This window comes from Peromyscus californicus, unplaced genomic scaffold (assembly GCF_007827085.1).
Source record: "Peromyscus californicus insignis strain IS unplaced genomic scaffold, ASM782708v3 Scaffold_6__1_contigs__length_162567912, whole genome shotgun sequence".
NCBI lineage: Eukaryota > Metazoa > Chordata > Mammalia > Rodentia > Cricetidae > Peromyscus > Peromyscus californicus.
Window position 1 is genome coordinate 71,684,064 of NW_026294584.1, and position 24,270 is coordinate 71,708,333.

The following is a 24,270-nucleotide window of genomic DNA, read 5'->3' on the forward strand; positions in this document are numbered from 1 at the left end:
TTGTTTTAATTTTACAAGAATCCATAAGTTAAGCTACTTTGGATTTTTAAAGGCTGGACTTTTAAAGTAGTGGAATTTTTAAATACTGTGGGACTTCAAAGTTATAGTGTATGTCTTATGTTGTGAATTGCTATTTAACATGAGCTCCTAGGGATAAACAAGAAAGAAAAGATCATGGCTTAACAAGGAGTTATTCATGTGCCAAGTTGATAAGAGGTTAATTGTGCTGGGTAGGTTTTTTTTTTTTTTTTTTAATCAGATTGACACAAATTAGGGGCATCTGGGGAGAGGAAACCTCAATTGATAAAATGCCTCCTCCCTGTGGACAAGTCTGTGGGACATTTTTTTATTATTATTAATGATGGATGTGAGATGACCCAGTCGACTTCTGTGGGCCAGTGCCTTCCCTGGGCAGGTGGTCCTAGGTTGTATATGAAAGAGGGCTGAGTGAGGGCTGAGTGAGCCAGTAAGAAGTGCTCTTCCATCGTCTCTGCTTCACTTCCTGACTCTAGGGTTCTTAGTGATGGACTGTGATGTAGAGTTGAAATCCTTTCCTCCGTAAATTTGTTTTGGTCATGATGTTTTATCACAGCAACAGCAACCAAACAGGAAAGAAAGACAGGGAGTAGGATACATATGTATTATATGTAAGATATCTATGCAGAAAGGGTATGATAGATAGATAGATAGATAGATAGATAGATAGATAGATAGATAGATAGACAGACAGATAGGCATTCATGTGTGTAGGGGGTGAAAGGAGAGATTTACTCTAAGTTATTGGAGATTATGGAGGTGAGGAGGTCCTTCTGTTGTAGACCCAGGTCAGATGAATGTTTGGCTCCAGCTTGAAGGCCAACAGACTCCAGTTCCAGGAAGCATTAGTCTTTCTGTTCAAATCTGCAGGGAGAAGAGAAGCTGATAGCAACCAGTCTGAAGGTGCTCGGAAGAATTTTCTCTCATTCCTGAAGGAAGGGTAGCATTTTTGTTCTGTTCAGCTTGACTATTAGGGGCCAGACACATTAGGAAGGGTTATTGACTTTACCCAATCGGCTAACTTAAATGTTAGTCTTATCTCAAAACAGAATAATACTTGAGACCAAGGCTGTGGTTGCCCTGGGCCCTGTCAAGTTGACATAAATTAACTATAACACGTGAGTGTTGTGTGACCAAACCTTTCCTGGGGAGACACAACACACATCTGCTCACCCCAATTAGGGATCTCACAACAGAACAGGGTACAGATACCATCAAAGCCCAACCTGGTTATATTGGGGTTACTTACAAAAGTATGGGTGAGGGGTTACAGGAGCAGAAATGACTGAAAAATAGTGGCCTCACCAGGGCCTGCTCCAGCATGGGTCAGAGATCACAAACTGGGAAACTTGGAGCACACTGCTCAGCCTACAGGCAGCTCAACAGTTGGAGTAATTCTGGTCTAAAATCTTCCAGGCAACTCAGCCTCTTTCTGCTTCTTCCAGGCAGCTTGGATTTTCTGAGTCTTTGCAGCCTATCTGTTAGCTGAGACTGACTCTCAGCTTTTATTGATTACTCCATGAGGGAGGGACCTAGTGGATCTGGTCAGTTTCAGGGACTTCCTGAAGCTATTTTTGAGTTGTTTACCTTCCTGCTTAATCAGCTTCCAAGCCTTGTCCAATGTTTCAGTCTTGGAGGAAACTGTTATACAGCGAAGAGTTAAGTACTATAAACATTCTGGTTTACATCACTTGCACGCTTTCCATTTCATCCCTGGGGACTAGCAGGTGACATGGAGGAGGCCAAAATCTTTGGGCCTTTAGAGTCAGCAAACATACTTTCCATCAAAGCTCCACCCTCCCCAACCCTCACCCCCCAACCTCCCACCCCTCCCCCTACTCCTCAACCCCCCACCCGCGCCATGGTGGGCTGGCTCAGCTGTGATACCATCTCTTTCCATTCAAAGTTTTATTTTCATATATTCAGAACACATCAGAAGTTGAAGGTGTTTTTCCCAAAGCAATTTTTCTAGCTGTAGTGTGAAGCATTTCTCTGGCATAAACATCACCCTTCAACCCCATCTGAGTTGAAAATCCCATTTCTAATCTTCTCTCTGATTGAGAAATGATAGAGTGGATTTGCTGGGAAACATCTGCCTGGATGACAGCTGCCTGCCCCAAGGGAGTGGCCCTAAAGTAAGTGCTTATTGTTGATGCTCATTCACCCAGGCATGCATTTTAAAAAATCACAGCATGGACTAAGATCTGAGGAAGAGTTGCCGCTCTGCTGATTGGAAAATTTGTGTTCTAATACCACATTCTATTTTTCTACTCCATGTCTGTGGATGCAGTCATAAGAGAGACAGACCTTGGCAAGAATCTGACACCTTGCCTTTTCTTTTCGGACCAGAGATGGCCAGATCTGGCCGATCACCATGTGTTTCTTTCACAGTATCATTTGTTTGCTAAGTCCTCTGGTCCTGCCAGCATCTTCAAACCTTACAGCATAGAGCAGTGAGCTAGGAGCTTTGGCTTCTCTTTTGTTTTGGTTTGGGGTTTTTTTTGGATTTTTGAGACAGTTTCTCCGTGTAGTTTTGGCGCCTGTCCTGAATCTCGCCCTGTAGACCAGGCTGGCCTCGAAACTCACAGAGATCCACCTGGCTCTGCCTCCCGAGTGCTGAGATTAAAGGTGCCACTGCTGCCCAGCTTGACTTCTCTTTTTAATACTGATCAGTGTGGTCCTCCCATAGAGCCTGCCTTGATGATCCCAGATGTGGTCTTAGCATTGGGATTTTTGAAAGCCCATTGGATGGTTTTGATGAATCCTGAGTTGCAAACCGTAAACCAAAGGTCCTTGTTGCCTAACGAGATGTTAATCACCTTACCCCCTTTGATCTTCTTAGAAATACAGGGTGGAGCCTGCCCAGACTTGATGGATGGAAGTCTGTATAAGAAAGACCCTTAGGAATATTAATGCTTACATGGTCCTCTCCTATATGATGACCCTCTACCTAGAATTAAATTCAGCTGTGGGGGGTGGGGAATAGGGAAATGTAAGTAAAAATATCTAATTTATTCTATGCCCAAGTCTCCCTCCCATCAAGTGACTAAATTCTACTAAGTGTTCATGGCACCTTGTGGACCAGGAAATGAATCTCCAACAGTGCAGTTTCCGGTGTCTGCAAGTCAGGGTTCCTCACTAGTAAGTGTCCCTTGGATCTTTGAAATCCCTTCATTTTGGTAAATTGCATCTTCATCTCCCTGACTTCATGCCTGTCCCCCTACCTGAGCTCTGTAATATAGAGCATAAATCCTTAGCTCTCAAGGAGCCTAGCCTGCACCTGAGGCTTGTGTTTTAGACAACTCAAAATGACAGTATTGTTCTAGGTTCAGATAAAAAAAGAAATAAATATTTAAAGTACATGAAATATCTTTCAAACCCTTCGTGTCTCGCCCCAGTGAAGGCTCAAACAGGAAAATATTTACTCAAGAGCAGAAACTTCAAACAAGCTGGGAAGGTAAGTTCTCTTTGTGTGTTCTGCAGAGGCAGCCAAAGCTGGCTTAAACTGGATAAATGTGACCTTGAGAAATTATTTATATTGTCTCCCTTTTCTCTTTTTTGACCAAGTAAAGTGGGAAGGTATGTATTATCATCCTCTAAGTGAGGGCAGTTGTGCATTTTGATTAAGCCGTCATGGAGCTTTTTGGCCTCGGTTTTTCCTATTGGAAAATGTAGGCAGTGAATCTCATTTTAGCACTGTTACAAGTGTGTGACAAGGTGCTGAAGTTCTGAGCAGGCCCCTGGCATACAGTGAATAATAAGTGGGGTTTTATACCACCAGTGATAGGGAACTGAGTTTTTCATAATGGAGGATGGGTAGGAAAACATCTTACCATTTAGTGGGGTGTTGGGGAGTATGGAGAGAGACATTGTGCTTTTGAGATTCTGCATATCACTCATAGATACTACCACCCACTGTGGTGGTTTGAAAGAAAATGGCCCCCAAAGGGAGTGTCACTATAAGGAGGTATGGCCTTGTTGGAACAAGTGTGTCACTGTGGGGTGGGCTTTGAGGTCTCTTTTGCTCAAGCTTCACTCAGTGTGACAGACAGTGGACTTCCGGTTGCCTGCAAGACGTAGGACTCTCAGCTACTGTTTGCCTGCATGCTGCCACCACGCTTCTGCCGTGATGATAATGGGCTGAACCTCTAAAACTATTAGAGAGCCACCCCAATTAAATGTTTTTCCTTTATAAGAGTTACTGTGGTCATGGTGTCTCTTCACAGCAATAAAAACCCTAACTAAGACACCCACTATTTTTTCCAGCAGTTTTTGTCTCTGTCAGGAGCCACAGTTAAAAAGCACCTGCTGCACGGGTGCCATTGAGTACAGAGGATGGTGGTCAATCATTTACATAAAAGATGAGGCAGATTATCATCTCCATGTGGGAATAAGGAGACTGTGAATTGGAAGAGTTAAGTCCCTGTCCAAGGTTATCAGACAAATATAGCTCAATTAGGATCTGAACTCAGATTTATCTCCAAATCTCAGGCCTGGGTTATAGGTCTTACTATCTCCCTACATGGGTGACATTGTTGAAGTGGATGAAAATTACTTTTCCCACAAACGATAATCCTTCCAGACTCTTCTGAAAGAGCAAGTGAAGGCCTACCACTCTGGCCTTAAGGCACAAACAATGCCAGAACTCCCCACCAGGCTTCTGTGCATCAGACATAGCTGTTGTTTTATTCAGCCGTCCCGCACTCTGTAAACTGAGGTTCAGAACCAACCCCATTTTAAAGATTGGGAAACCGAGCTTAAGTAACTTGCTCCAATGACAAACTACCACAGGTCTGCTGGACTCCCAGAATACATACTGAGCCTCTCTAGAATCACCCGTTCATGCTTTGTTTTCAGATAGTCTGAGACACGTGTAGAAGATGCGTTCTTGGCAACAGTTCATGGGCCCAGGTACTGTCTGCTGGGTTTCCGCCAGTATTCACACTCCTTCTTTGGAAAAATTATTGTTTCATTGTTGAATCTACTGCTGCCATGGGGCAAGACGTGAAAATATTGATTCTGATGTTCTGAGAGTGAGGGCCACGAACACTCATAGGATAATCATCACTTATTGATGAGATGTGTTCTGAGATCTGTGTCACTAGGTGATTCTGTGGCCGAGGGGACATCGCAGCTTGTGCTCTTAGTGCTTACTCAATCCAGGTGGTAAGGTTAGTCCCTACTAAATGTCTCTTGATTCCACCACAAGACCCAGCAACCGCAAGACATAGAAGGTTGCTGGCTGAATAATAGGGCACCCCATTGACATTAAGCTTTGTATTTTTATGTAAGAACACTCCTGAAATCATGTTAAGACTTACCATATAGCAAATGCACAAAGCAGTAACATGGTCACTGTGGTTATTGTCAGGAGTACTGGGCAAAATTGCATGTACTGGTCCCACTGGTAGACTTCATCCCAGCAGCATCTTTATGAAAGGTAGCAGGTTGTGATGCATTCTCATAGCAGTTACAGGACCATGATGATAGGGGGTGGGTTGGCTCTATTATAGTCCCTTTGGGATCTCTACCATGTGTGTAGCCTGTGATCAATAGAAATATTGCTATGTGGCACATGTCTTTGTCTACATACTATTTACTTTATCCTCTGAGCCAATAAGCCTAAATTGTGACTGAGAAAATGTCAGTTACCTAGAAAATAGCTTTTGACACTTGATTTTAGAGGTTTTGTTAAAAAATAAAAAGCCAGCTTGCCAGATGAAAGACATTTTTCTTTTCTTTTTCTCGAGACAGGGTTTCTCTGTGTAACAGTCCTGGATGTCCTGGAACTGGCTGTGTAGATCAGGCTGGCCTCAAACTCACAGAGATCTGCCTGCCTCTGCCTCTCTGCCTCCCGAGTGCTGGGATTAAAAGTGTACACCACCACCGCCTGGCTTTTTTCCCCCTTTTATTATGTGCATTGTTGCTTTTTGTATGTGCATTGTATGTCTGTATGAGGATTCCCGATTCCCTAGAACTAAAATTACTGACAGTTGTGAGCTGCCATGTGGATACTGGGAATTGAACCCAGGTTCTCTGGAAGAACAGCCAGTGCTCTTAATCACTGAGTCATCTCTCCAGCCGAAAGACATTTTTCAACGAGGTGGATGACACCTTTGATTTCTCATAGAGATCACTCCATAGTTTAAACAGATTTCAGTTGATGCATGAGGATCTCAGAAAGCAGTGTCTGGCCTTGTACCATGGGGTCCCAAGGCAAGGATATGGTTTTCCTCATATATTTATCCATGGGTCTAGTACACATCCTCCACACAGTAAGTGCTCAATAAGCTTTCTGGGTGGATTACATGCAGGAACAGATGAACAAGTAACAGAGAAGGTGGCTTTAGAGACAAATTCTGACAGTAAAGGTGAAAGTAGCCAGAGGTACTCCTCAGAGGACACACAGACCAAACTCATTCCGCACTTGGCCCAGAGCAGGCTTAGAGCTTTCTTCACTTGAGTTTCCCTTAGATTTCTCCAGGGACCATGAGGGCAGAAAGTTTTTATGATTTTTTTTAAGTGCTGGGGAAACAAAGCCACAATGAGCAGTGTGCCGATGAAGTACTTCTCTGCCTCTTGTTAAAGAGAGGGTAGCCAATGAATACATGTGTGGTTGTGTGTGTCTTGCTCGCTGGCAAAGTGGTCACACTGGACTCTGGAGGCATCACCTCCACGGTACAGCACCAACTTCCAGGGACATCTGTGCCTGCAGCATGCGGATCTCCACTAGGGGTCTCCAGCAGCTGGCGATTGGCAGAGGCAGTTGGGTTTGCAGGCGGCCTCTCTTTGTCTGCACCCCAGGTGTGGACTCTTTGTTCCCTAGCTGGGCTGCTACCTGCCCTGAGAGCCAGCTGGGTGCTCAGGGTACCTTCTGAGGCCACCGAGGGCTGCCAGCATCTGCCGCCAGTTCGCTTCCTGCTGTCTGAGAAGAGCCAGTGTTTTCTAGCAGGGGTAGGTATCTTGTATAGGAAACAGGGCTTGAACTAAAACGGGAAATTGATGTTGATGATGAGGAATTGACGGCAAAGGGGCCACTTCTCAGGCCAGAGTAATTTGCCATAAAATATTTAAAGCCGCTTGACGAACAGCTCCACAATTCTCCCGTGCACGCCAACCACTGGATTTATCTTGGAAGTAAGGAATATTTCATTCTGTGTTTAGCGCAGGGAAAGGGAATGACCTTTTCTGAGAAACACACCAAAGGATTGCTAAGGGCAGCTCCACATGCTGGGACATTCACCCTGCGGTATCTTCTGTCTGCCTTCAAACTTCAAAGGAGCGCTAAAATAAAATAACAGATTACAGTAATGTAAGAGCACCCTGTAAACAACAAATTACAGGAGTTGTAACAGTCCCTGCTGATGGAGAGGCAGGGCACAGACTGTAAACATTTACGTCATCAGATGTGGCTCTTTGGCTTTCCCCATCTCAGTTTGCCTTGTTACAGGCTGGGGTGTCTCATAAGCCTTTCTCCTGCCCTTTTGTGGCCCAGAGGTGTTACTCATCACTCAGTGGTCACAGCCATAGGGGCAAAAAGTCATTCAATTCATTGCTCATGTATTCAGAAGATATCTCTTGATGACCTACTGTGGGCACAGCACGGTGAATTACACAAAGGCTGGATAAACAACATCCAGCTTCCTTTCCTACCCCTTCCAAAAAAGCTTTGAAAGACAGGGGGGAGAAAATTGTCCTTACACCCAGCATTACCATTAAGGCAAGGTGGAACTGCCCAGAAGGAGGTGCAGCAGGCTGGGAGCATTCCACAGAAGAGCTGTCTGGGAAGTGAGAAGTTTCTCTGGACAAAGTGCATTCTGGCTGAACTTTCACCATGGCACCATGGGACAGCTGGGAGGACCTGGACAGGGACCAGTGCTGAGAGCTCCAGGGTACACAGGGCACAGTGATAAGAGGTCACAGCTGAGGAGAGGACAGGAAGTAAGGTGAGAAAGGGAAGCAGGAAGTTTTTAAGGTGGGGGCCTGTTCAGAGGCCTGGGCTCCACACCTGGTAACTTCATGAATTTCTGATTTGGTGATAAAAATCTATAATAAAATTATAGCTAGGGGCTGTAAATAAGATAGCTCAGTAGGTAAGGACATTTGTCCCCAAGCCTGAGGACTGGGGTCTGAGTTCAATTCCTGGATCTACATGGTAGAAGGAGAAAACTTGACTCCTGTAACTTGTTCTCATGTGCAAGCATGTATGTGGACACACACACACACACACACACACACACACACACGTATACACACACATGCATACACATATAAATACACATGCATGCATATACATATAGACATGTATACACAAATACACACATGCATACACATGTACAGGCATACATACCAAATCCATATGAATAATGCAGAAGTAGGTGAGTGCTAAGTTAAAGCAACATGGCAATTTTAAATTCTGTGTCAGGACCACATTGACAAAGCCTCCTTTTCCCCTGCATCTTTTATCATCTGGAGGAAGATACAGTATCTAAGAAGATTGCACCAGGTCACATTAGAATTTAACAAATCTCAGATCTTCATGGCATCAATATTCTCATTTCATTGGCAACCAAGATTTTGTAATGTCATTCAGAAGTGGATAAAATGCATGAATGAAGATTGTTTCACTGGGGGAAACGTGTCAGAAGGCCCACCAGCGGCTCCTGCACCTACTGACAAAGAGACTGAGCACTTTGCTTCGGCGCCTGCCTGTGAATTTATGGTATGAAACATCCAGTAGGGAGCCCCAAGCCCCTTGGCCTTTGAACTGGAGAAAGCAGATCTTGATCACGAGCACCTAAGCCTGCTGAGTTTTCTCTGCTGATTAAGCTTCACAGTCCCAAGGAGCCATCCGCTTTCAATGTCAGCCCAGAAACTGGTACTTTATCCTTCTGAAGAACAGACTCTGGGCTTACCATTCACCTCCTACCACAAGTGGGGCCTCACTTAAGAATCTCTGTCTTCTACTTTCGTACTGGACAGGGTTACTGGGCGGTGCCTTCACAGTGAAAGCCCCTCCATCCCTTCATCTGTTTGGAGTATAATAACTTGTTCACTGGGTCATACTTTGCTTTCTTAAAAATATTCATTTATTTTATTATTTTACCTATATGAGTGTCTTGTCTGCAAGTCTGCATGTGTACCACATGGGTTTCTGGTACCCACAGAGGTCAGAAGAGGGTGTTGGAACACCTAAAACTGGAGTAAAGATGTTTGTGAGCCACCATGTAGATGCTAGGCTCCGAACCCAGGTCCTCCACAAGAGCAACAGGTGCTCTTAATGCTGAGCCAACTCTCCAGCCCACACACTTTGCTCTTGTTACTAAAGTTCTGTGAAGGCAAATATTATAATCTGCACAAATAGAACCAGATATTCTGTGAGATTTACAATAAAGAATGAAGCCAACACTTAATGCTCCATTTGGGACATAAGAGACAGTCTTTGGGCTACAAATGAGGCATTTCCCCACTGGTTAGCGATCTCCAGGAGAGAAAGCAAACATTGTTCAAACCATTGATTCCATATATCAGGTGAACAACTTACAACCTCTCCTGGAACACAGTCTTTAGGCCTGGTACAATAAGGCTCCAGACCTAGTATCTTTTTTTTTTTTTTTTTTTTTTTTTTTTTTAACGCTTAACAACACTCCATATTATCTACCAGTAAAAGAAGTGGAGAAACAGCCTGAATCCAAGACATTTGCTGACATCCTAGAACCATAGTTGGAACCCAGATGCTTGTTTTCTTTGAAGCCCAGGTAGCAACAGTCCTGTCTAGGGATGTAGCCATGTCCATCATCTAAAGATCTGGGCGACTTCATCAACTGCTAGCCCAGTAACTAAATGTTATGTTGTGTCTTGAACTAGGGGCATCCAGGAAGTTCTGTTCTCACAGAAAGGTCAAGGGTATGCTGGGCAGGTGTGTGTCCCTATAGGGCTCCAGATGAGGTCACACCATGGTTGCCATGCCCACCCAGAGTAGGTGGGAATGGTGCGACTTGGCAGCATCAGGATTCAGTTTACCCAGACAGATCTGTCTTAAGAGTCCTGTAAATGGAGACCATGCAGATGCAATTCAGTGTGACTGAAGAGGCCCTCAGGCTTCAGTCCTTTAGCAAGTTGACTCCTTTTCCTTAAACAAACCAACAAACAAAAAACGAGTGGGGACATTTGTTGGGCAGTCACCCTGGGATGGCATCCTGAAGGGGAAATTTAAAATACACTTTAAATCAAGTAGAAAATGTGACATGAGTGCATATTGTTATCACTTTATGTTTATTATTCACTGTCCATGAGGCCCTCTGCAGATGTGGAGGCCCCCAGAACCTGGCTGCTGTTTCTGAGTCACTCCTGATAATTTTCAAATGGACTATGTCCTTTTAGTCATGTTTTTTGCAAAACCGTGTTGCTCCCAAGGCGAACACTTTCCGTTTTGCGCTGTAATGAGAGTACTTTCATTCCTTTAATGTTTGCTTCTTTCCTTTGATCTAACAATTTCTGTCCAAATTTCACAGTTTTCTGTAGCTTCAGGATTGAAAGAACCGATTACCCTGCTGGGAGCGTGAAAAGGATTTAAAAAAATGTCTGCATGACATTTCCTCCCAGTGAAATTAATTTAGGTTTAAATACAGGAGGATGGCACACACCTGCTCCAGTCTTTCCCTCACACACCTAGGCAGTTCCTTATCCTGAAAGGACACAGTTGCACCTGCTGAAGAATCTTAGTCTTTTGTGGGGATCCTTTTCAAGGGGCAGAGGACCTCTTTCTTTGTGTAAGTCTGATGCCACCTTTGAAATGTCTCTATTTCTTTGAAGACCAGTCTCAGAAGCCCAATGGACTTTCTGGGCACAGCTCCTGCCAGTGGCTGGGGTACTTAGTGTGACCAGATTGGCTCCCTAGATGCCTTAGGAGACGCTTCTTTGGCAGGGCAGGGACCTCCGGCTCCTGAGCAACAAAGGATAAATTGGAGGTTGGTGGAAGGGGCACTCCCTAGCCTCAGTGGCATCCTGGCCAGCTTCTGCCCAGCACCTAGTCCTCAGTGACTCCGCCTTCACCTTCTGGATCCCCCACCCACCCCCCCTGTGCGGCTGCTCCAGAGCCCAGAGCTTGCTGCGAGTCCCACTACCTTCCTCCTAAGACCCCTCTAGCCCCTTCTAACCCGGGAAGCAGCGCTGTACACTGTTGCTCGGCCCGCCTTGCGTCCCTGGAGGTGTGCCCAGCACCTCGGGGCAAGCTCCCTGTCGGGTCGGTCCCCACCCTGTGGTCCTCAGCCTCCCACTGCTGCCAGGGGCGCAGGAGCTGTCAAGCCGGCGGAGCCGATTCAGCCGGGAGCGCCGGCGTTCCTCTCCTTCCTTTGTGTGCGCGAGCGAGCCGAGTTGGGGCGGAGGGAGAAGGGGGAGGTCGCTGTCTATCTGTCTCCCCCGCCTTTGCCCGGGCCGCTCGAAGTGCGGCGGCGGCGGTGGCGGCGGGATCCCGAGAGCCGGTGCGGGGAGCCGCGGGGCGCCCCAGGTTCCAGTCGCGCGCAGGGAGCGGGCCCGCGGCGGGGAAGGCGGGGACAGTGAGAGCGGCGGTCCCATCCTTCCGCCCCACCGCCTCGGCCTCGCTGCGCCCCTGCCACCCCGCCGCCCGCAGCGGAGCGCGCCCAGGCGCCGAGAGGGACGGCGAGCACGAATAAATAGCGGCGGCCGCAGCGCGTCATCTGGCGGAGCAGGAAGTGCAGGCAGAGTCCGGAGGCCGGTGCTTCCCGCGCGTCCCCAGGACTTTGCCATGGGCTGGGGGCCGCGCGGGCTGCCAGCGGCCGGCCAAGGGCAGCGGCGACGCCGCCCGCACTGGGACTGAGCGAGCGGAGACGCGCGGCGCCGAGATGGCAGCGTCCAGCAACTCCAGTCTGTCCGGCTCCTCCGTGTCCTCCGGTGAGTTTCAGCGTGCGGTCGCCCGTGCACGGATGGAGAGTCTACCTGTGGCCGTCCCGCCTGCTCTAGGAGAGCGGCGCGGGACAAGGACGTCCCGCGGGACACTTGTTAGGGTGGCCCGCATCCTGGTGCCTCAGCACCTCCGCTCCTGACCTATGACAGTGCAGCGGTGGGACGCGGTAGCATCCTAGGCATGCGGACCAGGGGTCTGGGGCTCCCGGAGAGCGAAAGCAGCAAGGCAGCCACGCACTTTCTGCACAGCTGGAGCAGGGACAGGCGGTGTCAGGGAGGTGAGGGCGAAGCCAGCCGCCCGACGTGCCTGCTTTGGTGCCTGCTACCATTGATACCCAGAGCCAAGGCAGAAGGGTGCAAACCCTTGCTCCTTGCAGACTCGGATTTCTTTGTTTGTTTCAGAAATTAGCTCCTTGGAGACACTCGCTTGGGGCATGGGTTTGAGAGAGCAGCCAGGAGAATGTACCTTGCTCTTACTGAAGTGAGATTGTGGAATGGAGGTCGAGCCCAGCCTCTCGGACTCCTGGCATGTTTATAGTGAGTGTGAGAGTGGTGTGTGTGTGTGTGTAAGAGAGAGAGAGAGAGAGAGAGAGAGAGAGAGAGAGAGAGAGAGAGAGAGAGAGAGAATGAGAATGAGAGGGGGGGTGTCTCTAGACATGTTCTTATACTACTCTGTAATTTTAGTTTGAGGGCTTCCGATTTTTTCCTGTATTAAATGTGGTTGGGTGAAAGAAGGGCTTTCAGCTTTTTTATGGTTGATCAGCAGGTCTAATTGAAGAGGGAAAAAAAAATGATAATGAACGTGAAGGCATAAGAATCAATGGAGGCAGCCCCACTGGTTTCTGAACATGACAGATTTCTAATCAGAATGATGCATTAGGCACAGTTCCATTCCCCTTTTGGTCATTGGAAACTTTAATAAGAAACCCTGAAGGGATGGCTGCTAAGACATTTGGTGTAGTACACAGAATTCTAGGGTCAAGACGGTCTTGAAGTCCTAGTGGGAATGCTCGGTATATTCGTATTGTACGTGCCCTGTTGGATTCTTTTTATTACTCCACAATTTAAACTCTGAGTGGAGGAGAGATCCAGCACTGAACAGGAAGGCAGGCATGAAAGGAACCACATCTATGGATGTGGAACTAATCAAATCCTAAACACAAGGTAGGACTGTGACCAAGGTGCAGTTGTGATGTGACACAAGGTGTTCTCCTGAAAGCTATCCACTATTTTGGGGGGGAGTAGGGTGGGTGGGTGTCAGGTTTAATTGCAGAGAAATGGCACTTCCTTTAATGATTGCTGACAACCAATAAAAACAGCATTGTTAGGTGTCCCATAGTGTGAGCTGCTGGCGGTAGCGGCCAGTGGGCAGAGCAGTCAGCTCCTATTAAGAACAGCAACAAGTTGACCGCCTGTGGTTTTAATTCTGAGAACTCAGCAAATGCTCCAGCTTATTTTTAGTACCCGCAAACCACTGCTGCTGCGTTTCAATTCATTTTGGTTGACTAACGCTGAATTTAAAATGCCGAGCCCTTGGCTTCCTATTAGCACATGGTTCTCCCTCTCCAAAGACTGCCCACTGGATGAGCTCAGGGGGAGAGGTAGCAAAGGGGCACACTGAGAAAGGACTAGGAGACAGGATCCTTGCAGGATACACTAGAGGCGTGGAGTACAGAGGCTGTGGCCTCTGAAATTTTGCATCTTGATATAGCTTAAGAGGTCTGATTGAAAAACCCTACCTCAGCCCTGGGAAGACTCTATTGCTCAAAGAAGCCAGGATAAGCTTTAGAGGGTGGTAATCGTTTTGTAGATAGGGGAGGCATGCTTACCCTGGCTTTCTTTCCTGTCTTACGGACTGCCGTTTTTAATCCTGTTGGAAACTGCATGAAATCAGAAATGCAAAGAGTGGACATCAATCTATTTACTACTTCATGCAAATCAACCTGACCTCTGGGCTTATACACCTTAGTTCCCCAATTCAGCACACACTTTGTCTTGCAAAATATGGAATCATAGTTCTTTTTAAGTACACTTACCATTGTGTGGATAATGAATAATTCAGAGGAGACAAGCAATTCACACCTGTGAGAGGTGTTGAGCAGGAAAGAATGGAGCCTGTTTCTCAGAGCAGCTGGGTTCTCTCAGGCAGAGGCCAGAGTCTGAGAAAGTAGGGCACTCTGTGAACCCATTAGTCACCAAGCTGGAGGGCCAACTGTGGGCCAGGCTTGAGCTTCGAGGCTTAGCAAGGGAGATAATTCTAGCTTTCTTTGTAGCTCCAAACATCTGAGATCATTGTGTTTGAATCCTGGCTCCACTGCTGACCAGTGAGGCATCTTGAGGTGGGTTACTTATTTTTCCTATCCTCAATTTCCTCATTAGGTCAGTATGCTGAGTTTTTGACCCAGGATCTAATGCCTAAGAGTGCTTGATAGATGCTGAAGGGATGACTCAGTGGTTATGGGCAGTTGCTGTTCTTCTGGAAGACCTGAAAGCTCACAGCAACCTGTAACTCTAGCTCCTGAGGATCTGATGCCCTCTTCTGGACTCCACAGAATACCTACATATGTAGTACACACACACACACACACACACACACACACACACACACACACACACACACACACACACACATTCTTTAAGAATAATAATAATAATAATAATAATAAAAGAATGCTTGGTGCAAACAGATTGTCTGCTTTGAGGAATGAAATGAAGGTGCTCAATGGCTCTAACCATAGGTGCTGAAATAAACTCAGCTGTTTCTTCCCTCATATGCCAAATTTGATCTTGAGTTTGGGCTCTATCAAAAAAACATTTATTGAGCATATTCCGGTTTCAGACATAGCTCCAGGCTTGCATTAAAAAGATGACTCAAGAATCCTCTTGAGAAGCAGCAGCAGAGATCGCCTGTGTTCTAGAGTGATACAGTACATGCTGCAGAGGACTGTGCAGGGCAAGGGAGTGATTGCCTCAGTCTGGACTGACTGGTGGAGGTGACACAAGGCTTGGGCATTGACGGATGACAGGAGCTTTCCAGAATCCAGGTAGAGAGAAAGGCATTTCAGGAAGATGGAGAACTTGAGTCCAGGCCTGGAGATGGGAAAGTCTGTGACTTTCCTTTGTGTTTCTTGGGGCATTGTCCTTTTCCCTGGTGGGTTGGACACCTCTTGGAGGCTTTGCTGGGATGATCCTGGAGTCTTAGGATGAACTTGGACCTCTGAGCCCTAGAAAAGGAACAGCTGACTTCTGCAGGGTCCCAGTATGGTCTAACCCTGTCTCCAAGGAACGGCTGAGAGGGAATGGAACTTGCTGGTGTTTGCAAGGAGGGAAACTGCAGTGATTTTCTCAGCATAAGCTCAAGGTTCTCCGATTGGAATAATCTCACTTACTCTTATTTAACCACAGCAGCCGGCCGGGTGTGTCTTTGTGTCTGTTACCTACTGACACATAACGAATGAAGTTATCAGGTTAACAGTCACTTGAAAATACATGTTCTGAGAACTCTTCAGAATTTTCTTCTGGAGGATTCAGTTATGTGTGAATGGAATTGGTATGCTTCTGTTTTCATGATGACTACTGATAATTAATTTTCACAATCCCCTAGATTGACAAGAAGGTTTGATGCCTTTTATGATTTTAAACCATCCACAGACACAGAAATCAGTAGCTTTAGGATTTTAATATAGCCTGTGGTACTTGATTATATCCAGAAATAAAGTGGCTGATTTGACAAACAGTTTTCTTAATAATCATGGGTCACATTTGCTTTTATAATTAAAATAAGAACTTTTCACATATTAGTAATGTGATTGCCAAATGGATAATTTCACAATCAAGAAAAGAAAAAAAAAAGGCAGCCCATGCAATGTAGTAAACAAATGAGATATTTTCTAGTAACTGAACAAGTTAGAATATTAAATATTAAAGAGACCCCCCTGGATAAGAATTTAACATGTTGAAAACATAAGCACATGATTATTAAAAGGAAGTTTATCATTTTTACAAAAGGAAAAAGGTAAAAATCAGCACAGTGTCCAACCTTAATGGAAATAACATTCTTGCACAGATTGAGGTATTTATTTATTGGATTTTACAGAGCAGTGTTGAAGGCATGGAGGTAGTGCTGTTTCTACTGTCCCTCTGGTGTTGACCATGGAAGCAGTAAGCAGAAATGTTTCTTACTTGTCATTGGAAGGGAATGCCCACAGACATACACAGTCTTCTATATCCTGCATATATATATATGCAGGGAAGGCCTGGACTTTGGTATGGCAACCACTAACATATGTGTAGTTAGGAGCTGCATGGATCTAGTGTCTGCCAGGGAACTGGGACAGAGGCAGTTATGTGTGGAAGACCTTGCTTTGCTTTCAAATGATAGCTGCTGGGAATTAGAACCATAATCATCTATATTATCAGGGAAGGTTGATTATCTGTTGTATTTTAAACCACATGCATAAAAATCGGAGTTGAAAATCACAATGAAATAATAAAAAGTTGCAAAATGAAAATTAACACTGAGGGAGAAACCATTCTCTCAGGTGAGGCACATCTGCTTTCCTGGTGGCCCTTTTCCATCACATTGCACTTAGTAGCCTTTACTGCCTACTTGTGGTAACTCAGATGAGCCCAACAGTTCAGTATCTGAGAGATTAATGACAGTCTTCTTAAATATATTTGTTATGGTTTTTTATCTTAAACCCAAAGGTCACAGTTTGATGGGCTGGTCACCAGCCCTGATCCTACTGGGAGGTGGTGGGACTTTGGGAGACAGGGCCTACTGAGTTGAGGGTATGTCTCTCCCCGCTCTGCCCACCAGGAGATGAACAAATCTCTGCCCGTTGTTCCCTGCCATGAAGTTCTGCTCCACAACAGAGCTAAAACCTCCGAGACCATGAGCCAAAATCAACCTTGCTGCTTTAGTCTCTCAAGTATTTTGTCACAGCAGTGAAAGGCTGATATGAGGAAGCAGATTTTTGGAATTTGACAGGGGCACTCTGATCTGTGTGTTTTGCTGAGGTGCGAGTTCCCCCAGCTAGCCTCGTGAAGTGCGTAGGTGACTGTCCTTTGTTTGACGTTTGAGGCATGGAAACATCAGGCATTTTCTTATTCCAGCCTGCAGATGGTTTAACTGGACAATGTGTACTCTTAGATGCTACAGAGGTGTTGGCCTCTGTGAGGTCCATCTGCTGCTCACAGGGTCTCCTGTCCCTACACAGTGGTAACAACAGCAGGACATTTCGTTGGAAAAGATGCACAGTGTTGTGCTGGCATGTTTGTGGAAAGAATTTCCGGCCAAAGATCAGTATTTCTGCCAAGATATGTATAAAGAAAGAAAAAGCAGTCTTAGCATTAGGTTGGTGAATGATTGATAGCATTCATCTATCACTCACTGGTCAGTTGTCTCTGAGGGGTGTGTTTGCATTTCCTGGCTTCTAAAAATGTTATTTAAGTTTCAGAAAAAGCATTCTGCCTCCCTCCTTCCTTCTCTCCTTCTCTTCCTGCCTCTGTTCCTTCCTTCCTTTTCTTTCTTTGCCCTCGTGCTTGTCATATTTTTGTTTAGAAATACTTTCACAAATCCCACATTTGGTTTACCTTGCCGTCAACGTTGTCTACATCGCTTGCCTTCTTCCTGCCTTTCCTTCCATGGGCTGTGTGGGAGAAAAAGCTGGCCTTCTATATTTCACACGGATTTGAGTCAGAGTGGTGGACACTTGAGCCTCCATGCATGCCGGTTGATGGAACAGAACGCAATCATGTGCCTCCAAGTTACTAGCAGGAGTTTATTCAACTTTGCCGTGGCCAGAGGGAGCCAGCCTCTGTTAGGCTTGTCTTGGCTCTACAGGCAGTCAGCTCTGCCAGGGATTTCTGTTGCTATCCACTAGGGTCTGAAGCTGATGGCTAGGATGGGGCCGTTGTCTTGAGATTACTTCTTGCTGGAAGAACTGCCACCAGCTCCATGTACAAATAACCGGCTTTCTTCTTCACAACTAATCCCACAGCATAGTGGGCACTGATGGATGAGTTTAGTCACATGGTGTGTCTGAGTTGCAACATTGCCTTGTCTCAACAGGTAGGCCTGTCAGTCACCCAGCCTCACCCCTTTTGCAATATTGTATCAGCACCATAAATTATTAATTTTAAACAAGCAGTGTCTCACCCTCCTTTGTCCACTAATAAATATGAGCTCGGCTGAGCAGGTTCAGAGTCCAGCAGAGCTTGGGGGTTGTTCAGCGGAACCTGACCTTTGGTACCTTTGAAAATCAAGATCCAAAGAACTCAGGACTGTCTGTCCAGTGAAACTCAGCTAGGTCACAGTGTGGCTGACTGTTCCAGAGTCCCAGTTCCCACACACCAACTCTCCATCCTTCCTCTTGACTCATCCAAAGAGTAGCACCAACCTTAGAGGATTGATTGCAGACTTTTTTCTGTCCGGCTTCATGGAGGGTCTTCTGCTTAGTTATGTGTTACTTCAAAAAAAGAAGACACACAGTGCTTTGTATTTTAAATGGACCTTGCATGTCATGGACACAGCAGGATTTAACTGAGTCCGACCTTCTAGGTCTGTATAGCACGCTGCTGTCAACCATAGTGGCCATTAGCCACAGGTGGCTACTTCCATTTACGTTTGAAAAAAATTCAGTTCCTCAATATCTGAATGCTCAAAAGCACACATGGCCTGTGGCTACCATATTGGACCACACATATTTCTATCATTGTGGAAAAAAAAATCCTTTTGGATGACATGGGCATACATAGTTCTAAGACAGGGGACTAAGAAATACAGATGAACAAGCTGAGGACAGAAAATTCCATCACATTTCTATGTTCCTTTGAGTCCCTAGTTTATGTTTTCTAGATAATTTTGGTAATTGACTTCTTTTGCTGAACAACCCCCAAGCTCTGCTGAACTCTGAACCTGCTCATCCTAGCTCATGTTTATTAACTGAAAAAGGAGAATTGAATACTGGTTTTTTAAAATTAATGATTTATACTGCTGATATGATGTAGTTTTTTCCTGACTTTGAGGGGAACTGTGGAGAGATGGCTAAAGGGAAGAGGAACTAAAATGTTTGTGAAACTCCTTTAGTGCCAAGGTTTGATTCGAGTTTCTAAAAGAAAAAAAGGGGGGGGGGAGGTCCTGTTATTTCCTTACTGGTAACTTGATTTCTTTTTTAAATAAATCCACAGTGAGCATTAATTTCAGCCTCCAAGAAAAAAATGCCTATGTCTAGAAAAAGTCTGGGTCTCTCAATTATGTCTCTTCCAAAGAATCATGAAGAGAATAGGAAAATTGTGAATGTGTGGACTGAGGTTACCGCCTGCATATCCAAGCCCTGTTATTGGAAAGCCTTTTGAGCAGCCTGCCCATCATCAAGCAGCTTGCCTAGAACGGTTCTCCCTGGGCAGCACTTGGACAATGCAAATGAATTGGGTATTTTAACACATCAAGTTAGTTTTTGGAATTTTAAGTTCTTATAATTTGGGAGAAATGCCTACAAATAAGATACAGGACCATGAGAGTTCCTACGGAAAGGAAGTTTTTCTCCTCAAACTTCTCTTCCCACCTCCAGGCACAGCAGAAGTGGAGAGGTGGACAGTGTCTTTAAAGGGTCAGTAACTGTCAGAAAGACCAGTGGATTCAGAAACCAACAGCCTGTGGTGTTCATAGCCTGTTCTTCATAAGTTCAGACCCTAGCTTTGGGGTCGATGATTTACAGAGTCTCTGGGGTGGCAATCTTATGCAATTCTCTTCTCGTTGGAGGACCAGGTCCTTGGTTTCATAGTGCCCATGGGTGACATTTCCAGTGTCATAGTACTGACTGTTTCAAGGAAATGAAACCAAGAGCTTCCTTATTGTTTCAGATAGTGCCATGCTAGCAATGTAAAGTACTTTTCCTTGAAATGGTTTTATGTCTAAAGAATAAACCCAAGAGCCCGTGTTGGGATAAGAAGTAAGAAGCAAGAACATGGCTTCAGGAGTCAATCTCTTGCTGTATCTCTCAGCATGCAGGGGTTGCAGATTTACCCATAAGAGTCTCATTCTCGGACCTAGATCTGCTCTGATCAATATGGTGGCCTCATGTGGCTAGGGGTCAATGAATTATGGCCAGTCTCTGAATTATTGATGACTAAAAGCATCTTAGGGAGGAAAGGATTTATTTCATTTTACAACTTTCAGGTCACTATCACTGAAGGAAGTCAGGGCAGGAACTTAAGGTGGGAACCTGGAAGCAGGAACTGAAGCAGAAGCCATGGAGGAATGCTGCTTCCTGGCTTGCTCAGCCTGCTTTCTTATACAAAGAAGGATCACCTGCCCAGGGTTATTACCACTGCTAGTGAGCTGGGCCTTCCCACATCCATCATTAATCCAGAAAATGCTTCACAAACTTGCCTTACAAGCCAGTCTTTCTTTTATATTGAAAACATGTTTTATACAATATATTTTGATCATTTCCCCTCCCCCATCCCACCTCCTCCCAACCACCCTACACACTCAACTTTATGTTCTCCCAAAAAAAAGGAAAAAAAACCCACCAAGAAACAATAACAACAACAACAAACCTCCAAAAAATGAAAGTCAAAACAGACAAATAAAAGGCCAGTTCGTGGAAAAGTGCCAGAACAAAGCAGAATAAAACAAAAGAGTCCACAAAAACATCATCCAGTTTATTCTGTGCTGGCGACTACTGCTGGGCGTGGGGCCTGCCCTGGAGTGTGATTGATAATCCCGGTGACCCTCCATTGGAGAAAAATGATTTTCCCTCTCCAGTAGTGTCAGTTGCAGACAGCTTCTCGGTTAGGGGTGGGATCCCATATCTGCCTCCTACTCTCAGTGCTGGGACCCCATCAGGCTTGAACCTGTGCAGGCCCTGTGCATGGTGCCACAGTCCTATGAGTTCATATGTGCGTCCGTCCTGTTGTGTCCAGAAAGCACTGTTTGGATAGGCCAGTCTTATGGAGGTGTTTTCTCAGCTGAGAATTCGTCTTCCCAAATGACTCTAGCTGGTGTCAAGGTAACATAAAATTGACCAACCCAGGCTTAAAGACAGTATAACAGAAACAATTGAAAATTATCTTATTGACCTTTAGAAATTCTGAATATGTGTGGAAAACATTTAAATGAAATAAAATTACTTTAAAATTAAGTTCACTTGATTTTAAAATGTTAGTGTGACTCTTAGTGTATTTAATGTTGCATGTGAGGCTCACAGTACCTCTGCAGTAGACAAAACTGCTCTGGGTGGCTCCAGTGAGCAATCTTGCTCTAGCCTTTGCCAAGCACAACCTGCTGATGCACACTAGTGTTTCTCATGGTATGCTTTCCAGAAAGTGACTCTCTGGCCGTTCAAACAGCCGAGCCTCTTTTCTGAGGTCCTGAATTTAGTCCCAGACTTGAATACGTCATTAGTCGTTCTTGAATCTATTCATGGTTTGGAATTGAAGTGCCATATAGAGAGCAGGTTAGGGCATTACTTAGACTCTTGCATAGAAGGGTTTGCTTTTTGTTTTGTTTTGTTTTAGATTCACTAAAATTCCCCATTTTGCACATCTGTATGTTAGATTTGTGGACACCTTTCCTTTCAAAGAAAGTCTTCAGTGCTCTGAAGTTGGAAGAAGACAAGGGGCCCATCTCTCTCTGCCTGTGTGCAAAATGTTCCTCTGATAGTCCCTGGGCTGAGGCAACCTGAGGCCAATCTGTATGTGTATACACATGCGCGCGCACACACACACACACACACACACACACACACACACACACACACACACATGTGCATATATCTGTGTGTCTTTCTATGTCTACACAGAGAGTGGAAGTAGATCAGCTTTCAAACAAAAGTTATTTCTAACCAAATTTATATTGCATATAAGTTAATACCAAAGGAAATGAAAAGTCAAGCCTAGCATTACTTTTAGTAATGAAAAAATTCACTTGGGATTATGCTAATGATATGTAGATATTAATACACATAATACCAGTGCCTAATATTGATTTAAGTTGCTCATTCAAATTCACTTTATTATAGAAAAATTAGCCACTTTGTTCTCCAATGCTTGTCCCCACAGACAGCATCGGGAACATTAAAGCGTGTTTATTATTTGCTGGTTCTCATATGTAGAGGGCACTGTAGTGTCTCCCACAGCGTGTGCCCTTTGGCTTGTGAGCTTCGGGTTGGGGCCCCCCTTGGCTTATACCCATTACACTCTCTGCCACCTCCCTCATGATCAATGTCTAGGGCTGAAGGTACTCTGTGACCAAGGAAGTTCATTTTCTCTGTGACATGACTATGCGCTAGGGCTGAACTTTGACCACCCAAGGGCCCTATGCTGGTTTGCCAAACTAACCTACACACCTTCCTCTCCCACCCCCACCCCCCCAATATAAAGTCTTCCTCTGAGGAAAAATCAACTGACAAGGGCTTTGCAGACTCTGCTGACATACTTAATGTCAGATTCTGGCTAGGAACAGCCATAGCAGATGTGAGACAGGTAAGCGTGTCCGGCATCATGAGGTTTGAAAGTCACTTGTCCTAAGAGCCTGATGATGGCTGTTGTTCTATTTAGCCTTGTACTGTATGGCACTAGCATAGTGTTTTGTAAAAAGGCACAGCAGCCTTTCGGGGAGGAGATTCCCTGCAGCATCTCCTGTTCATGAATAGCTGAGTGTAAATCTGTCATTCAGAGGTTCCTGGAGACATGTCTGACTCCATCTGGAGTTTGAGCTACATTTCTTCCTAGCAATGAATCCAGTCCATTTGAGTGGCTGGCTGTTCTTTCCTCTGCTTCACATCGAAATCTCAGAAACTTGTTTCTACCATCCAGTTGTTGGGGTTTGTAAACAGAGGCAGGTGCATTTGTGCCACACACCTCTGATAAGGCATCACCAGCAGTGGTGGGCTCTGTTAACCTGGGCTGTTGAGTCTATAAAATGGACTGACAAGACTGACAGGACTGAATCTGTAAATGACTGTGTAGAAGACTTGAAAATTCATGGGGGGAAAACAATAAAAATCTCTGCTCTCAAGCTATTTACATTCTAGAAAGAGGCTTTGTGAGTGCCCTGCCTGGGTGATAACCCCACTCATGGTCTGCTGTCTGGACACACCTTTTCTTAATACATTGGCCAGCTCTTCCTCAGCAGCCTCGCAAACCCTTGGATTGTAGTAGAACGAAGCCAGACAGTGTGTACCCCCACATTGCCAATGCCATTTAAAATTAGTTTAGGCAGTTCTAAGGACTGCCATTATTTACACTTTCTTACCCAGAGGACTGGCTCTTTAAGTTAACTACTATGTACCACGCAGTGCAGATTCTCCTCAAGTTACATGGCTTGCATCCAAATAAGCACATTGTAAATGTAAAATGTTGTAAGTTGTGAAAGCCCGGGACACATCTAATCTACTGGGGAGCATTGGGGCTTAGCAGCCTAGCATACTGATTCCATCCTGCGATCACATGGCTGATGAGGGGTTGTGGCTTGTTGCCCACCATTGAAGGAGAAGATCTACCTCACAGGAAAATACCCAAGTTTGATGTGTGGTCTACTGGATGTGCGTTGCTTGTGGACCATCACACAGGCAAACACGTGTCCCAAGAGAACTGTCTACATATGCAAAAGAATTTTTGCCAGTAGACCTGCGTGTTGTGAATCATACAAGACAGTGACCAGGAAGCCACCATGCAACTTAGGAGTGTTCTCTCTCCTCAATCTTCTCTGGACGTTCCCTCCTTTCTCTGTCTTCTTCCGACCCCTCCTGATTAAGTCCTCGACTCTGAATTTTTGTTTGTTTTTAAGTGCTAAAGTTGAAGTTTTGAGTGGTACCCACCATACAGGGGACACTCGGTGGCTAGATGTGAGGAAACATGAATACTTATATGTCAGGCACTCTTGTCAGAGGAGTGCCCATGTTCCAGGTGTGTAAAGACTAGCTACCCGTTCACATTGACTCCTGCTTTGGTGGCTTTCCGAATATTGCTTTTCTTTAAATTCACAATTTACAAATATAACTCCTAATATACAAAGTAGTTCTTCATATCAATAGACTCCCGACAAAACCAAACTGTCTTTTCTGAACAGGACTTCAGTTCACAAGCTCCCGCAGAAGTGAATAGTGGACACTTAGGAAATGTAAATACAGGTTCAGGAAATGCAAATACAGGGATGTAATTTACATGCTACAAGATGAGCCTGAGAAACGTTGTGGCAAGGGAATGAAGCCATTCACTGAAGACCACGGTGTTTGATATCACTGATATGAGACATCCAGGAGAGACCAAATCATAGACTCGAAAGTAGATTCGTTGTTC

At 45.2% G+C, this 24,270-nt stretch overlaps 2 protein-coding genes across 2 annotated transcripts in view; one reads left to right on the top strand and one right to left on the bottom strand.

Annotated features, from left to right (window-relative positions):
• Cpvl (carboxypeptidase vitellogenic like) overlaps positions 1-11,805 on the bottom strand; it is a 170,896-nt gene extending 159,091 nt beyond the window's left edge. The window contains exon 1 of the mRNA XM_052721512.1: positions 11,196-11,805. Within this exon, the coding sequence (XP_052577472.1) occupies positions 11,196-11,805 (610 nt within the window). The remainder of the gene's footprint in view (positions 1-11,195) is intronic.
• The window catches only part of Chn2 (chimerin 2), a 282,989-nt gene continuing 270,250 nt past the window's right edge, over positions 11,532-24,270 (top strand). The window contains exon 1 of the mRNA XM_052719368.1: positions 11,532-11,949. Coding sequence (XP_052575328.1) covers positions 11,901-11,949 — 49 coding nt within the window. The 5' untranslated portion in view covers positions 11,532-11,900. The remainder of the gene's footprint in view (positions 11,950-24,270) is intronic.